General features: G+C 51.1%; 2 protein-coding genes across 2 annotated transcripts; one reads left to right on the forward strand and one right to left on the reverse strand.

The window, feature by feature from the left end:
- Positions 1 to 2,884: 2,884 nt before the first annotated feature.
- Positions 2,885 to 3,808, forward strand: LOC311202414 (olfactory receptor 14C36-like; the record flags this gene model as incomplete). The annotated part of the gene is made up of 1 exon (XM_084277003.1): positions 2,885 to 3,808. The coding sequence occupies one exon, from the start codon at positions 2,885 to 2,887 to the stop codon at positions 3,806 to 3,808; it is 924 nt and encodes a 307-aa protein (XP_084133129.1).
- Positions 3,809 to 13,646: 9,838 nt separating this feature from the next.
- On the reverse strand, positions 13,647 to 14,570 carry LOC311202415 (olfactory receptor 14J1-like; the record flags this gene model as incomplete). The annotated part of the gene is made up of 1 exon (XM_084277004.1): positions 13,647 to 14,570. One exon carries the CDS (start codon positions 14,568 to 14,570, stop codon positions 13,647 to 13,649), a length of 924 nt encoding a protein of 307 aa, XP_084133130.1.
- Positions 14,571 to 18,068: the final 3,498 nt, after the last annotated feature.

Here is an 18,068-nt window from a genome sequence, read left to right on the forward strand (position 1 = left end):
GGCCTCGTTACCTTGGAAAAGAGGAGACTGAGGGGTGGCCTTATTCAGGTCAATGGGCAAAAGCTGGAGCAGAGGAAGTTCCATGTGAATGTCAGGAGAAACTCTTTCACTGTGAGGGTGCCAGAGCCCTGGGACAGACTGCCCAGAGAGGTTGTGGAGTCTCCTCCTCTAAAAACATTCACACCCACCTGGATGTGTTCCTGTGTGGTTTAGTCCAGGTGATCCTGCTGTGGCAGGGGGGTAGGACTAGATGACCTTTTGAGGTCCCTTCCAACTCCAAACGTTCTGTGATTCCTTGACCTTGGATCTCCCTGCACGCCTCTGGAGCACCTCTGGCCCCTCAGGTTTCACTGGGTGTTGGTGTTTGAACACCTCCTCCTTGGCCTCCCACCCATTAATTCCCATGAGAGCTGGGACCAGCAGCTCCCAGGAAGCAGGTGCCTCTTTTGTGCCCACTGGAACCGTGGCAAGAGAAATCCCAGCTTTGGTTGGATGGAGGCAGCCCTGTGCCAGAGCTGCATCCCCTTTCAGCCCCAGGGCTGCAAAGCAAGGATGAGGTGCCTCTAGTCACTTGTCATACTTTTTACCCTCCCCAAGGGGAAAGAGTCCCCTTCCCGTCATCTTCTGGGGGTCCTGCCTCATGTGGAGACAAGGAAAAGTGATTCTTCTGCCCAGCTGATGCTTGACTAGGAGAAAGGACTCTGCTGGACAGAAGGATTTCTCCCCAGACTAGAGAGCAGATGGCAGGGAGGACTTCAGTGTCTTTCCAAGTTGGTTCCTTTGAGCTTCAGGAATACCTCAGAGGAGCCGAGGGGTACATGACACCTTCACCTGCTCCTCTGCTGTAGCTGGGCTGGACTCCTGGGACAGTGGAAGCTGATGAAACATTACAGCAATGATGAGGGACAGCTCTGCCACAGAGCAGCTCCTCTGCCATTCACACAGGGCTGGGGACACTGCCTGTAGGCATCAAGGGGAGACCTGAGAGGCTGAGAGAGCTGACAGATGCTGAGAGCTCACTGGAGGAGAAATATCCTCAGCACTCTACCTGTGAGTATGTCCGTGGTATGTCTGTGGGTGCAGGGCAATGCAGGTTCTGTTCCTGGAGGGATCTCCTAAAGCTGGGACATGGGGCAGTCTGTGGGGTCTGTCAGGAAGATAGATTCTCTATAGGACCAGAAGGTGCTGCTTGGAAGGGATTCCCTTCTGCCCCATCAGAGGGACAGGGCAGGACAGCTGTCTTCTCCTGGGCATGGTTGAGGGGTGCCCAGGGCTGTCCTTGTGAGCAGGGTCCTTGTGCCCCGGGGTCTGTGTGCTGGGGCAGGGACTCTGCTGCTGCCAGGGTCAGCACTCAGCCTGCCTGCTGGGCTTTCCACAGGAATATAGACAGCACCTCTGGGTTGAAGCAGTGACCCAGGGAAGGGCAACGTAAGGTCCTTCTGCTGTAAGAAAGTGCTGCCTGGGTCAGCTTTGCTCCCGGCCAGAGCTGATCCTTGAGAAATGCCAAAGAGAATGTTTCTCCAAAGGCAGAGTCTTTGCTTTGACTTTTCCTCTCCTGTGGGCTGTGCTGAGTGTGGTAGATGAGAACTTATTTCTCCCCTTGAGAATATGCAGTGAAAACTTGATTCTCATGAAGATGTTGGAGCCTGGGCTGAGCCCTGCACACACAGAGGTTCCCTGGGGCAGTGCCCTGATGGCAGGAGGGGTCTGCAGAGCAGAGCTGAGCACAGGGCAGGTTGGATGAGGTCTGTGAGCACAGAGCAGGAGGTGAGATGGGCAAAGAGAAGGTTCTGCAGGGTCAGCTCCAGGCAGCAGAGACATTGTCAGGGAGGGAGGAGCTGCTCCCAGAAATGCCCTGGCAGTGGGGATTTGAGACGCCCCTGACACTTTCTGACACCCACCCCCTGGTTTCTGCCACCCAGCACAGACTCTGCAGCCAGAGTACAGAGTTTTAGGCTGAAACTTCTCCTTGGCAGCCCAACCAGCAGTGAGGAGAAACCCCTGAGTGCCTGTCTTTCTATTCCTGACCCTAAAGCTTTTGCTGCAGCATTTCCTGCTGTATCCCCTCCTGTCCTTGCTGCCTTTGTCCCACCATTACCTGGGGCTTTGAGCATGTCCATGGTGGGACTGGCACTGAGCTGACCCTCACTTCGGGACCCCCATCTTTAGGACTGAGGTTTTCCAGGCAGCTCCTGCTGGGCTGCAGCTGCCTCCCACAATGGCACCGCTCTCCCAGGGACTCTTGTGCCCCAGAGAGGAGCCCCATGCAGGAGACATCTCGGCACAGAGGCCGTGGCAATGCCACTCATCACCTGTGTGTGGGCAGCTGCACTGAGCCCTGTGTGTCCCTGGCTGGGAGTGGGGAGCTGAGATCCTCCTTGGGTAGGATGAGACTGCAGGAGGGCTTTGGAGCTCTGACCTGCGAGACTGGATTCCTCATCTCTCTGTGGGGTCCAGTTTCTTCTGCAGGGAACAGCAGGGTGTGATCACAGAACGTCCAGCACAGGGCAGCTGAGACCAGGGCTGATGGACAGAGCAGCTCTCCCCACTCTGCACTCAGGGGAAGGTTTCACTGGCACTGCAGCAGCAATGTCAGGGAGTTCTGGCAGGAGTAACACTCCTCAGCTCCTTCCTATCCACAGGGGATTTAGTCTGAGTTCAGGCCATCCTTCTGTATCCTTACTGCTGCGAGGCAGGACTGAGTTCTCCAGAGCCCACAGCCAACCCTCCTCTCAGCAGTGGCACGCTCAAGCCAGCACATTGCAGAGAGTCAATCTGAGGGTGTTCCCTAAGAGTTGGAAGATGTTTTTGACCGAGTTGTGTTCCCTAATTTCTCACTGTGGCTTTTCCTCCTTGGACAGGTCTCCACACTTGACAGCAGCAGATGTCCAACAGCAGCTCCATCAGCCAGTTCCTCCTCCTGCCCTTTGCAGACACACGGGAGCTGCAGCTCCTGCACTTCTGCCTCTTCCTGGGCATCTACCTGGCTGCTTTTCTTGGAAATGGTCTCATCATCATCACCATAGCCTGTGACCACCACCTCCACACACCCATGTACTTCTTCCTTCTCAACCTCTCTATTGTTGACCTTGCCTACATCTCCACCACTGTTCCCAAAGCCATGGCCAATTCCTTGTGGGACACCAGGGCCATTTCCTACACAGGATGTGTGGCTCAACTCTTTTTCTTTGTATGCTTGATCTCAACAGAGTTCTGTCTTCTCACTGTCATGGCCTATGACCGCTACGTTGCCATCTGCCACCCCCTGCACTACAGGACCCTCCTGGGCAGCAGAGCTTGTGTCCACATGGCAGCAGCTGCCTGGGCCAGTGGGTTTCTCTATTCTCTGCTGCACACAGCCAATACATTTTCACTTCCCCTCTGCAAGGGCAATGCCCTTGACCAGTTCTTCTGTGAAATCCCCCAGATCCTCAAGCTCTCCTGCTCAGATGCCTACCTCAGGGAAACTGGAGTCCTTGTGGTCAGTGCCTCTTTTGCTACTGGGTGTTTTGTGTTCATTGTGGTGTCCTATGTGCAGATCTTCAGGGCTGTGCTGAGGATCCCCTCGCAGCAGGGACGGCACAAAGCCTTTTCCACCTGCCTCCCTCACCTGGCCGTGGTCTCCTTGTTCCTCAGCACTGCCTTCTTTGCCTACCTGAAGCCCCCCTCCATCTCCTCCCTATTTCTGGACCTGGTATTGTCATTTCTTTACTCTGTTGTTCCACCAGCAGTGAACCCCCTCATCTACAGCATGAGGAACCAGGAGCTCAAGGATGCCATGTGGAAACTGAGGACTGGATGTTTCTAAGCAGCTCATCTTTGGCATATCACTGGCCATGGAACTCACATTAGGACCAGTCTGTATTTAGTATGAATTTTGGTGGTTGTTTAGTCTTCTCAGTAGCCTAGATACATGTATGCACCTCACCTTGCCTCTGCTTGCTCTTTGGTCATTTCGATACTGCTCAGCTCTCCAGTGTCTTCCGACACATGGAAAACTTCCCATCTTTCAGATGTCTAATAAATGATTCTCTCAGAATTTTAGTGTGTTGTTAAGTGACCTTTCTATCTATCTGAACAAAAGTTGGTTTGGAGAGAATCTCCTCTGAAAGCTGACCCCCTTCATATGCTGCAGGATGAGCATGAGCCAGCAATGTGCCCTCCTGGCTATGAAGGCCAATGGCACCCTGGGGTGTATTAGAAGGGGTGTGTTCAGTAGGTCAAGAGAAGCCTTTCTCCTCCTTGCCCAGGTGAGAACGCACCTGGAATGTTGTGTCTAGTTCTGGGCTTCTCAGTTCAAGAATGACAGGGAACTCCTTGAAAGAGTCCAGCGTTGGCCATGCTGTGGCTCTGTGATTCTGTGGTTCCTACACAGTGGAATGATCCTAAAAGCTCCTGTTTTCATTTTCAGGCTCAACCAGTGTCCACCTTAGAAAGTGCTAAATGTATAGTATGGCTCCAAAGCAGATTTGAGTGCTGAAAGATGTTCCTGGCCTGAAACCTATCTAGGTAGATCACTAGCAGCCCAAGTAGGCTTAAGGCTCAGGGCTGGCGGAGGTGATTGCGGAGCCACTCTCTATCATCTTCAATAGGTCCTGGACTACAGGAGAAGTGCCTGAAGATTGGAGAATAGCCAATGTGACTCCAGTCTTTAAAAAAGGCAAGAAGGAGGATCCCAGTAACTACAGGCCAGTCAGCCTCACTTCTGTCCCTGGAAAGGTGATGGAACAGTTTGTTTTGGATGCCATCTCCAAACAACTGGAAGAGAAGAAGGTTATGAGGAGTAGTCAGCATGGATTCACCAAGGGGAAATCGTGCTCGACCAATCTCATAGCCTTCTATGATGTCATCACCAACTGGGTGGACGGAGGGAGAGCAGTGGATGTTGTCTACCTTGACTTTAGCAAAGCTTTCGATACTGTCTCCCACGACATCCTGATAGAGAAGCTGAGGGAACAAGGGTTAGATGAGTGGACAGTGAGGTGGGTCGAGAACTGGCTGTCGGACCGGGCTCAGAGGGTCGTGATCAGTGGAGTAGAATCTGAATGGAGGCCTGTGACTAGCGGTGTTCCCCAGGGCTCGGTGTTGGGTCCAGTCCTGTTTAATATCTTCATTGACGATCTTGATGAGGGTATAGCATCCACCCTCAGCAAGTACGCCGATGATACAAAGCTGGGAGGATTGGCTGACACGCAGGAACACTGCGCTGCCATCCAGCGAGACCTTGACAGGCTGGAGAGCTGGGCTGGGAGAAACCAGATGAGGTTCAACAAGAGCAAGTGTAAAGTCTTGCACCTGGGGAGGAACAACCGACTGTATCAGTACAGGCTGGGGGATGACCTGCTGGAAAGGAGCTCTGTGGAGAAGGACCTGGGGGTCCTGGTTGATGACAGGTTGGCTATGAGCCAGCAGTGCGCACTGGTGGCGAAGAGAGCCAATGGGATCCTGGGATGCATCAGGAAGAGTATGTCCAGCAGGTCGAAGGAAGTGATCCTCCCCCTCTACTCTGCGTTGGTCAGGCCCCACCTGGAGTACTGTGTCCAGTTCTGGGCTCCATGGTATAAAAAAGACAGGGATCTCCTGGAGAGAGTCCAGAGAAGGGCCACGAAGATGATTAGGGGCCTGGAACATCTCCCATATGAGGAAAGGCTGAGTAAGCTGGGTCTGTTCAGCCTGGAGAAAAGAAGGCTTAGGGGAGACCTAATTAGTGTTTATAAATATCTTAGACTTGGGAGGCAGGGGGATTTGGCCAGCCCCTTTTCAGTGGTCTGTGGGGACAGGACTAGGGGCAATGGCTGTAAGCTGGAGCATAGGAAGTTCCGTACCAACATGCAGAAGAACTTTTTCACAGTGAGGGTGACGGAGCAGTGGAATAGGCTGCCCAGGGAGGTGGTTGAGTCTCCTTCTCTGGAGATATTCAAGTCTCGTCTGGATGCCTATCTGTGTAATATGAGATAGGGAGCCTGCTTTGGCAGGGGGGTTGGACCCGATGATCTCTTGAGGTCCCTTCCAACCCCTAAGATTCTGTGATTCTGTGATTCTGTGGCTTACCTTTCCTAACTGTGCCTGTGGACATTCACAGGCTCTCCCATCATCCAACATTGACACACTAAATGTAAAGCAGTAGCCTCAAACATAACATGCAAGGGCATAAAAATCTTATTGGCCTGAAAACTCTCCTTGTAGCCCACTAGCAGCCCCAGTAACCATGGGGCACAGGGTTTTCATAGACAATGCAATGGTATGAAATTTGCCTGTTGTCTTTTTCCAGCTCTAACCGCGTCCACCTTCAAAAACATTAAATGTCCAGCTATAATTCCCAAAGACAAAGTTTGAGGTGTGAAAGATGTTTCTGACCTTCAACCTGCCTGGGTATCCCACTAGAAGCCCCAGTAACCTCAGGGCTCAAGGATTTCCTTAGAAAGGGAACAGTCTTAAAACTACCTGATGTCATTTTGGGGCTCTACCAGCATACACCTTCAAACTGCTAAACGAACAGCAAGAGATCCCTAACAAAAGTGTGAGGGATGAAAGATTCTCCTGGCCTGAAACCTGCCTAGGTAGATCACTGGCAGCTCCAGTACCTTAGGGCTCAGAGTGTTCAGAGACAAAAGAAGGGTCCTAACGTTGCTTGATGTTATTTCTGGATATATATCAGAGTCCACCTTTGAACCTGCTAAATGCACAGCAATACATCCCAAACTAAAGGTGTGAGGGATGAAAGATATTCATGGCCTTACATATCCCCTGGTATCCCACTAGCAGCTCCAGGAACATGGGGGTCAGGGCTTTTGTAGCCATGGGAGTGGATGTATCTCTGCCCAACATAATTTTCCAGCTTCAACAGTGTCCACCTTTGAAACTGCTCAATGTCCAGCACCAGCTCCATGGCAAAAGGTGCAAGGGTGGAAAAAGGTTTCTGGCCTGAAACCTCCCCAGGTATCCCACTAACAGTCCCATTAACCTTGGGGCTCAGGGCATTCCTAGCCACAGGACCAGTCCTAACAATGTCATTCTCAGGCTCTACCATCATCCACTCTCGAACATGCTGAACAATCAGCAATAGAGTCCCAGGTTCTTTAGCACCTATTGCTGGCATTTTGTTAAAAGCACCGTAAGTTAGAGACTCATCTGCAAGCACATGTGAACCATTAGTAAAATGGAGATTCCCTTCAGAGAGACCTTGAGAAATTCTGGGATTTGATGAACAGGAACATCAGGAAGATTTCCAAGCAGAAGAGATCTTCTCCTCCTGCCCGTATTTTCTCTGCGGCTGGAATTAATTCTCATGTTGGTGGCCCCCATAGTTCTGGTGTTTGGATTTGTAAGTCATAAAGTCTGCATAAGCATGTTTGTTCCTTGCTGAGCAGTGCTTGTACAGCATCAAGGCCTTTTTTCTAGTTCTGCTCCAGAAATGAGTCAACTGGGAGTGCACAAGTGCCTGGAAGGGCACAGGAGTGACCCCACCATTGTGTTGCACTTGTTGTCTACAAAGGAGGCCTAAATTTGGGAGGAATACATTTGACTTTCTTTCTAGCAGCCAGTGTGGTGTCATGTGTGGGTGTTAGGATGAGAACAGTGCTGATAACAGGGAGGCTTTAGTTGTGTCCAAGCAATCAGTCTTTTCTGCTGTTCATACTTCACTACTAATGAGAAGGTGGGGGGAACCCAGGGAGCTGGGAGGGGACACAGCCAGGACAGGTGACCCAAACTGCCCAAAAAAGCATATTCCATTCAAATTACACCATGATCAGCATAAAGGAGTGTGGTGGGGGCAGGAAAACTCAGCTCCAGGACACACGTGTTTTCGGGACGTCTGTGAGCTGTGCGGCCAGAGCGGTGGGGTTCAGTGAGAAACTACATTGTGCATCACCAGTTGTGTGTATTTTGCTACAAAGTCCTGTTGTTGTTGTTGTTTCTCTCTCTCTGCTGTCCCAGTAAACGGTCCTTATCCCAGCCCATGAGGTTTAGGGGTTTTTGGTTTCCTTTTGCCTCCGCGGCTGCGTGGTGCTCAGCTCTCAGCTGGGGCGAAACCATGAGAAAAGGTTCCAGCACAACACCCCCACATCAAGGCAGCTCAGACATGATGGGTGGAGAACCGTCCACAAGGAGAAGAATTTGGGCATTGCAGGGGCTGCCATAGCAGTCAGAGGTGCTGAACAGGAATCTGGCCATGAGCACATTGGGCTGCACTGGGAGGAGTGTGGCTGCACAGACAAGGGCCCTTCTGGTCCATCTGGACTCAGCACTGGTGATGCCACCTCTGGAGCAGTCAGTCCCAGTGTGGGGTTTCCCAGCCTGGAGGAATGTGGAGGAACACGTATGTGGTCTGCCAAGAGACCTTTGCTTCTTTGGCCTGGGGAAGGGGAGGCTGAGGGAAGCCCTCTTTGTGCTACAGGGAAAGAACATAAGAAAGGAAGTCCATGTGAATTGATGGCTCTGAAGGCCAGGGTGGACATGAGGATAAGGAAATGTCATTCTGAGGATAGTGTTGTGGGGCAAGCAGTCACTGGGAGGAAGTGTGGATGAGCTGGTGGCTTTGTGCTTGTGGGAACAGCTGGCGAGGACACAAAGACAGCAGTACAGGCAGGGACATTGTTAGGTGACAATGAGGTGGGAAAGCGTGTTGCATCCCTGCAGCCTACACAGAACTAGGTACAGGGGTGAGGCAGTGTGGGGTGGTCTGTGGTGCAGATGGCCAAGGGTGCCAGCCAGGATGAAAGGGCCTGATAGAAATGAGATCTTTGCCCCCTTGGCTGTGGCTGATGTCCCTGCCACAGAGACCTCAGGTAGGACACATTGTCCTCATGGCCATGGAGTATGGTTGCCTTCTTGCATCTACCCCAGGGGAAGCCACCATGTGCTCTTCCCTGTCCTTCCCTTGGTGTCACACTCCCCACATCCCAAGGAAGAGCCCTTAGGCACAGGTGGGGGTCAGGATCTCCCTGCCCAGGGGCTGAGGGTCAGTGCTTGGCATTTCTGCTTCATCAGACCAAGCCAGGGTGTCCTCAGCATCAGAGCTGCCTGTGCTTTGCCTGGGTTTGTCCTCATGGCCTCCAGTTGTCTGCTCTAACGAGCCCATGGGGAGGCTTTGTCTGTAGTGACTGTCGGTGGGGCCTGTGAGTGCTTCAAGGTTCTTTGGGCATTACTCCTGACTTGAACTTCTGGAGAGGTTTCTTCACTCTCCTCTTTGTAGCTGAAGTCTGGGGATTCAGAAGAAAAGACACCATGGGGCTCATTAACATCCAGAAAGCCCTTACAAGCACGGCTCTTCAACTCATTTTCATTAAAGAGCTCAAAACTCCTACAACTACTTGGATTTTAGATGTGTCCTTAGTGAAACAGGTTTCAAAGGAATTTCCCATGGAGGACCTTTTTCCAGTCACGGGTATTTTCTGTCCTGGCTCAGTTGATAGAAGAAGTGACAGCAACATTCTGTGATGGATATGGGTCTGCTAAGGAGATCTGGACAGGCAGGAAAAGCCGTCTCTGGAGATCCAACCCTGCATGGAGAACCTTGCTCTTCCCCAAGCCCAGCAGTTCCCTCACTGGCCTCCTGGGACTCCCAACCCTTTTCCTGGCATCATCTGTGCTCACAGGCACGGACAGATTTCTCTGACAACAAACAGCAGTTCAACATGACACAGTTTAATACCCATGAAATCTCTCTCCTCAGCTGCCTGCTACGGCCAAGCAGCGTGTGAAGGGGGTCAGCTTTACTGGTGCTCCCAGTGCACAACCTGGGGAGTTTTCAGGCCAGGAAGATCCTTCATCTCTTGCAACTTGTGCTTGGGTGCCCTTGCTGGATATTTAGCATGTTTGAAACTTTTTCTGGTAGAGCTGGAAAACTACCTCAAGCACAGTTAGTGGGATAGCTGGGGATGTTTCAAGCCAGGAATATCTTCAAGCCCTCGCTCCTTCTCTTTGACACCTGTTGCAGGAGGTTTTGCAGTTTTAGAGGTTGTTGCTGGTAGATTGAAAAATGACATCAGGCACTCTTAGGACCGTTGCCTTGGCTAGGAATGCCCTGAGCCTCAAGGTTTCTTGTACTGCTAGTTTACCACCTGGGGAGGTTTCAGGCCAGAAAACCTTTTCCAGACCTCACATCAATTTCTTTGGGAGCTGTTACTGGACATTTATCAGCTTCACAGGTGGATGCTTGAAGAGCCTGACAATGAAGTCAGGCAATCTTAGGACTGTTCCTTCACCTATGAAGGGGGGCCTGAGCCCCAAAGTTACAGGTGCTGCCTGCAGGCTCCCTGGGGAGATTTCCTGCCAGAAAATTCTTTCCTCCCTCACAACTTTTGTTTGGGGCTCTTACTGGACTTTTGGCATTTTTCAAAGTTTGATGCTTGTAGAGCCCAGAGAGGACATCACACACTCTTAGGACCGTTCTCTCAGCTATGAAGGGCTCTCAATCCCAAATTTACTGGGGCTGCTTTTGCTCTACCTACCAGGGGAGGTTTCTGGCTCACAAGATATTTCAGCTCTCAAACCTTTTGTTTGGAAGTTATTGCTGGATGCTTTGCACTTCTTGAATGTGGACACTGGTAGAGCCAGAACATGATGTCTGGTGTTATAGGACCATTCCCTTGTCTGGGAATGCTCTTCCCCCCAAGGATACCAGGGCTGCTTGTGGGCTACCTCTGGAGGTTCCAGCCTAGGAACATTGTTTAGCCTTCACAGATTTACTTGGGAGCTATTGCTGTATGTTTAGAAATATCAAAAGGTGGAACCTAATAGAACCAAAAGAATGATGTGGGGCAATCTTAGGACCATTCTCTTGGCTAGGAAAGCCCTGACCCCCAAGGCTACTGGACTGCTAGTGGGCTACCTGGGGGGATTTCAGTTCAGGATGCTTTTACAGCCCTTATAACTTCTGTTTGTGACCTCTAATGAAGGTGGGAGATTCTCTCTGTCCCTCCTTTTGTTATTGTACTTAAAGAATTCAAAAATAAAATCTATTAAAAACCTATAAACTATTAAAAATAGAATCTCCCACACATTGGATCTCGGGGGAACCACTGTGATGGAGGATAAAGAAAGAGCTGATGTACTTAATGCCTTTTTTCCTCACTCCTTAGCAGCATGGTCAGTTGTCTCCTGACACCCAGACCCCTGAGTAGAAAGATGGGTGCGGGAGGTAGATGGAAGCCCCCATAATCCCAGGGGAATTGGTTACTGACCTGCCCAGCCACTTATATCTGCAGAAGTTGATGGGCTTGGGTGGGATACACCCAAAAGCACTGAGGGGGATGGTGGATTTGCTCACCAAGCCACTTTCCCTTATTTACCAGCAGTCTTGGCTGACCGGGGTGGTTCTGCCGGACTGGAAACTGGCACATGTGACACCCATCTGCAAGAAGGGACAGAGGAGGACCCAGGGAACTACAGGCCTGTCAGCCTGACCTCAGTGCTGGGGAAGGGGATGGAACTAATCATCTTGAGTACCATCATGCAGCACATGCAGGACACTCAGGCCATCAGGCCCTGTCAGCATGGATTTAGGAAAAGCGGACTGTGCTTGACCAAACTTATCTCCTTCTATGACAAGGTGACCTGGTGCTTATTGGATGAGGGGAAGGCTCTGAATGTGATCTACCTGGACTTCAGTGAAGCCTTCAGCACTGTCTCCCACAGGATCCTGCTGGAGAAACTCACTGCTGATGGGTTAGATGGGTACACTCTGTGCTGGGTTAGAAACTGGCTGGACACATGGGCCCAAACAGTTGTGGTTAAATCCAGCTAGTGGTAGGTCACAAGTGCTGCTTCCCATGGCTCTGTGCTGGGGCCCATCCTCTTTAACATCTTTATTAACGATCTGGACAAGGGGATCGAGTGCACCCTCAGTAAATTTGCATGGGACACCAAATTGTGTGGGAGTGTTGATCTGCTGGAAGGCAGGAAGGCTCTTCAGAGTGAAGTGGACAGGCTGGATTGATGGGCAGAAGCGCATTCTATGGGGTTCAACAAGGCCAAGAGCCAGGTCTTACACGTTGGTCACAATAACCCCAGGCAATGCTACAGGCCTGGGGCAGAGTGGCCGGAGAGCTTCCTGGAAGTATAGGCTCTGGGTGTGTCAGTCGTCAGCCAGCTGAACAGGAGCCAGCACTGTTCCCAGGTGGACAAGAAGGCCAATGGCATCCTGGCCTGGGTCAGGAATAGAGTGACTGGCAGGAGTTAGGGAAGTGCTAGTTCTGTTGTACTCAGCTCTGGGGAAGCCCACCTCGAGTACCATGTCCAGTTATGGGCCCCTCACTACAAGAAGGATGTCGAGATGCTGGAGCATGTCCAGAGAAGAGCAACAAACCTGGAGAAGTGTTGGGGAAGACAGGAGGCCTGCTAGTGGCCTAGAGTTCTTCTCCCAAGACAGCAGGCCTGCTAGCGGCCTAGAGTTCTTCTCCCAAGACTTAGGCTCTGATAATATCCTCCTGTTCCCATGAGACAGGAAAAGTTGCTCATGCTGAGAAGAAATTAATAATCACACTCTCAACACACAGTGGCCTTGATGACAGGGGTACAGGCTGCCCTAAACCAAGAAGAAGTTATGGGAAGAACTTGGGAGTAACGGAACATGTTCAGAACCAGCCATAATAAGATGGTCAAAACAGCCGGTGTGTGGATGTTTTTAGGCACCAAAGGTAAACTAATGATATTTGGCTATAAGATAGGTTAGTAGAACTCATTATAATCACTAACCAATCAGTAGGGTGTAAACTGGGTGTGTAACCAATCAGCAGTTTTTTAGCTTGCCACGTTTGCAGCAACAAAAGTCTCTAATCTGTGTGATTTCACCCAATAAACGGCTTCACCTAAAATTCATATTGAATTGCGTGTTGCTCATCGACGGTCTCCACAGAGAAGAGTTTGGAGCACAAGTCCTTTGAGGATCAGCTGATGGAACTGGGGCTATTTAGTCTTAAGAAAGGAAGGTTGGGTGGAGACCTTACTGGTCTCTACAACCTGCAAGGATGGTGTATGTTGGTGGGGGTTGGTGTTTTCTCTCAGGTATCAAGTGATGAGAGGAAATGTTTCCAACTGAACCAGGGGAGATTTATTTTTGATATCAGGAAGAACTTCTTTACTGAAAGGGTAGTGAAGCATTGGAACAGGCTGCCCAGGGAAGTGGTGGACTCACCATCCCTGGAGGTATTGAAATGTGTGTAGATGTTGTGCTTGAGGACATGGTCTAGAAGTGGACTAGGCAGGGTTAGGCTGTGGTTGGGCTCGATGACCCTAAAGGTCTTTTCCAACCCAAGTCATTGGATGATTCTATGGTACAGAGGACACAGGAAATTCCTGTTCTGCCATGGTGGGAAAGCATTGCCATTTCAGACAATTAATGGAGTGACTCAGCTGATCACAATGTGCTTGTAAATTTTTATAAATGGCAGGAGAAACAGATAAAGAAAAAAATGTGCACCTTTCAAGTGAAACATGATGCAAAGGAAGCACAGCTTGTCATTACACAGTGTCTGGGTCACAAGAGACACCTCGATACTGGACTAGGAATGGGATGAACGTGCACCATGTTATTACAGTTTAAACAACATAGAAGGAAAAAACCCCCTACTAAATACAGACTGATCCTAACATCAGTTACATGGCCAGTGATATGCAGAAAAAAATGAGCAGTTCTTTGCTGCTTAGATACATCCAGTGCTCAGTTTCAAAAGAGAATTCTTGAGCTCCTGGTTCCTCATGCTGTAGATGAGGGGGTTCACTGCTGGTGGAACCACAGAGTAAAGAAATGACACTACCAGGTCCAGAAAGAGGGAGGACATGGAGGGGGGCTTCAGGTAGGCAAATAAAGCAGTGCTGACAAACAGGGAAACCACAGCCAAGTGAGGGAGGCAGGTGGAAAAGGCTTTGTGCCGTCCCTGCTGCGAGGGGATCCTCAGCACAGCCCTGAAGATCTGCACATAGGACACCACAATGAACACAAAACACCCAAAACCAAAACAGGTAGTGATCACAATGAGTCCAGTTTCCCTGAGGTAGGCATCTGAGCAGGAGAGCTTGAGGATCTGGGGGATTTCACAGAAGAACTGGTCAATGACATTGCCCTTGCAGAGGGGCAGGGAAAATGTGCTGGCTGTGTGCAGCACAGCATTGAGAAACCCACTGGCCCAGGCAGCTGCTGCCATGTGGACACAAGCTCTGCTGCCCAGGAGGGTCCCGTAGTGCAGGGGGTGGCAGATGGCAACGTAGCGATCGTAGGCCATGACAGTCAGAAGAGAGAGCTCTGTGATGATCAAAAATAAGAAGAAAAAGAGTTGAGCCACACATCCTGTGTAGGAAATGGCCCTGGTGTCCCACAGGGAATTGGCCATGGATTTGGGAACAGTGGTGGAGATGCAGCCAAGGTCAAGAACAGAGAGGTTGAGGAGGAAGTAGTACATGGGGATGTGGAGATGGTGATCACAGGCTATGGTGATGATGATGAGGCCATTACCCAGGAGAGCAGCCAGGTAGATGCCCAGGAAGAGGCAGAAGTGCAGGAGCTGCAGCTCCCGTGTGTCTGCAAAGGGCAGGAGGAGGAACTGGCTGATGGAGCTGCTGTTGGACATCTGCTGCTGTCAAGTGTGGAGACCTGTCAGAGGAGGAAAAGGCAAAGAGAAATTAGGGAATCTTTCCTTGAGGAAAATCCCTTCCACTACTTATGGAATGCCCTCAGGTTGTCTCTCTGTATTCAGGAAGAATTTTGTCAGGTCCCTTTTGGCAGCTCTGCTTTGTGCTGGCTTGAGGCTACCACTGCTGGGAGGAGGGTCAGTTGTGGCTCTCGAGAACTCAGTCCTGCCTGACAGCTTTGGTTTTCTCCTGACTGCAACTGAGGAGTGTTTCTTCTGTCAGGACTCCCTGACATTGCTGCTGCAGTGCCAGTGAAACCTTCCCCTGAGTGCAGAGTAGGGAGAGCTGCTCTGTCTATCATCCCTGGTCTCAGCTGCCCAGTGCTGGACTCTCTGGTGTTCCCTGTAGAAGAAACTGGACCCCACAGAGAGATGAGGAATCCAGTTCTCTGTCCTACAGATGGGGATCTTGAAGTGAGGGTCAGCTCATGCCAGGACCCCCAATGAACATGCCCAGAGCCCCAGGTAATGGGGGGACGAAGGCAGCAAGGACAGGAGGGGAAACAGAGAAATGCTCTAGCCAGGCCTGGAAAGAGAGGGATGGACAGACAGGCACTCAGGGATTTGTCCTCAACATGGGCTGGGCTGCCAATGAGATGACTCAGTCTGAAACCCTGGACTTCCAGGCACAGAGTCTGTGCTGGGTGGCAGAAACCAGGGGGTCTGTGTGGGAAAGTGTCTGCACTGCAGAGGATGTCATGGGGGTACCAAATCCCCACTACCACAGCATTTCTGGGAGCAGCTTTCTCCCTCCCTCACAATGTCTCTGCTGCCTGGAGCTGTCCCTGCAGCTGCTTCTCTTTGCCCATGTCACCTCCTGCTCTGTGTTCACAGACCTCAACCTACCTGCCCTGCACTCAAGTCAGCTCTGCAGACCCCTCCTGGCATCAGGGCACTGCCCCAGGGAGTCTCTGTGTGTGCAGGGCTCAGGAAATCCTCTGATGTGGACATTCTAGAGGGGAGAAATAAGTTCTCATCTCCCACAGTAAGCACAGCCCACAGGAGAGGAAGAGTTAAAGCAAAGACTCTGCCTTGCAGGAAAATGCTTCCTTCATGTTATTCTTCAGAGTCCTTTTGGAGTTTCTCAAGGATCAGCTGGAGCTGGGAGCAAAGCTGACCCAGGCAGCACTTTCTTTACAGCAGAAGGACCTTACGCTTCCCTTCCCTGGGTCACTCCTCCAACCCACAGGTTCTGTCTGTAACTCTGTGGAAAGCCCATGAGCCAGGCTGAGTGCTGACCCTGGCAGCAGAAGAGTCTCTACCACAGCATACAACCCTCCGGGGCACAGGGACCCTGCTCACAAGGACAGCCCTGGGCACCCCTGGGTGCACATGCTGCTTCACACCTCTCAGCCATGCCCAGGAGAAGACAGCTGTCCTGCCCTGCCCCTCTGATGGGGCAGAAGGGCATCCCTTCCAGGCAGCACTTTCTGCTCCTAGAGAGAACCTGTCCTCCTGACAGACCCCACACACTGCCCCATGTCCCAGCTTTAGGAGATCCCTCCAGGAACAGAACCTGCATTGCCCTGCACCCACAGACATACCAGGCAGAGTGCTGTGGAGATTTCTCCTCCAGTGAGCTCTCAGCTCTCTCAGCCTCCAAGGTCTCCCCTCGGTGCCTCCAGGCAGTGTTCCCAGCCCTGTGTGCTTGGCAGAGGAGCTGCTCCTGGCCAGAGCTGTCTCTCTGCAGAGCTGCGGTGTTTCATGAGCTCCCACTGTCCCAGGAGACCAGCCCAGCTCATCGTAGAGGAGCACAGGAAGGCTTCATATACTCCATCTGCCATGGGCTCCTTCAAGGTGTCCCTGGAGCTTCAAGGAACTAACTTGGAAAGATAATGAAGTCCTCTCTGACATTCCCTCCCTCATCTGGGGAATAATCCTTATGTCCAGCAGAGTCCTTTCTCCTGATCAAACAAGAACTGTTCAGGAGAGTTAACTTTCCTTGTCTTCCCATGAGACAGTAACCCCAGGAAGGGACAGGGAGATGTCTCTTTCCCCCTGTGAAAGGAAGGGAGTCAGACACATCACTCCAGACCCCTCATCCTTGCACTCCAGCCCTGGGGATTGAAGGGGATGAAGCTCTGGCCTCTGTCTGCCTCAAACCCACCAATGCTGGTCTCTTACCCTAGTCCTGGTAGGCACAAATAGACACCTTCTGTCTGGGAGCTGCTGGTCCCAGCTCCCATGGGAAATTACTGGGGGTGTAGTTAAGTTTGTAAGATCCCCTTCTCCATGAGAGTGGACTTCATCTGATTGAAAATGTATGTCACCCCCATTTGAGTGTACCCAAAACTGAAGACCAGGAATGACTCTTTGGGAGCCCATGGGAGAGGCTTCTGCTCCTCATACACACTTGGGAGTTTGTGAGACAAATCCATCATTTTAATTTCCTTGTCACAAATCTCACCTCACTTCACTCCTGTCTTTTACTTCTGAAAACACTTTTCCATACCCAGAGGCAGCAGATTTCCAACAGCAGCTCCATCAGCCAGTTCCTCCTCCTGCCCTTTGCAGACACAGGGGAGCTGCAGCTCCTGCACTTCTGCCTCTTCCTGGGCATCTACCTGGCTGCTCTACTGGGCAAGAGTTTAATGATCATTACTGCAGCCTACAACCATTGACTCCACATGCCCATGTGTTTGTTCCTCTTCCGTACCTTGTTGAATGTGTGGTGCTCACCAGAGCTGCTCTGTCACTCTCCCTACTCAGCTGCATAGGGAAGAGAAGATGTAAGAAAAGATCACAAGAATCACAAGAATCACAAGGTTGGAAGAGACCTTTGAAGATCATCAAGTCCAACCATTCCCATCCTAAGCTAAACCAGATCCCTAAGTACCTCATCTGCCCTTTTTTTGAACACATCCAGGGAAGGTGACTCAACCCCCTCCCTGGGCAGCCTGTTCCAGGCCCTGACAAATCCTTCAGTAAAAATTTTTTTTCTAATATCTAATCTGACCCTGCCCTGGCCCAGCTTAGTGCCATTGCCTCTTGTTCTATCTTCTGTCACCTGGCTGAAGAGACCAACGCCCATCTCTCTACAACCTCCCTTCAGGTAGTTGTAGGTGGTGATAAGGTCCCCTCTCAGCTTCCTCTTCTCCAGGTTAAAAGGTCAAGCGCTGGTAGAGTTTGAAGATGATGTCAGACACTGTTACAACCATTTCCTTGGCTAGGAAAGCCCTGAGCCCCAAGGTTACTGGTGCTCCTAGTGAGGGAGTCTTCAGGCCAGTAAGATCCTTCATCCCTCGCAGATGTTTTTTGGGGGCTGTTGCTGGGTATTGAGCATTTGTGAAACTTGATGCTGACAGAGCTGCAAGGTGATGTCAGGCACTATTATGACCCTTCCATTCAATATGAAAGCCTTGAACCCCAAGGTTAATGGTTCTTCTAATCCACACACTGGGGAGGTGCCCCAAACTTTTTTCACCCCCCCCCCCACTT

This window comes from Gallinula chloropus (assembly GCF_964237585.1).
Source record: "Gallinula chloropus genome assembly, chromosome: 30".
NCBI classification, from domain to species: Eukaryota; Metazoa; Chordata; class Aves; order Gruiformes; family Rallidae; genus Gallinula; species Gallinula chloropus.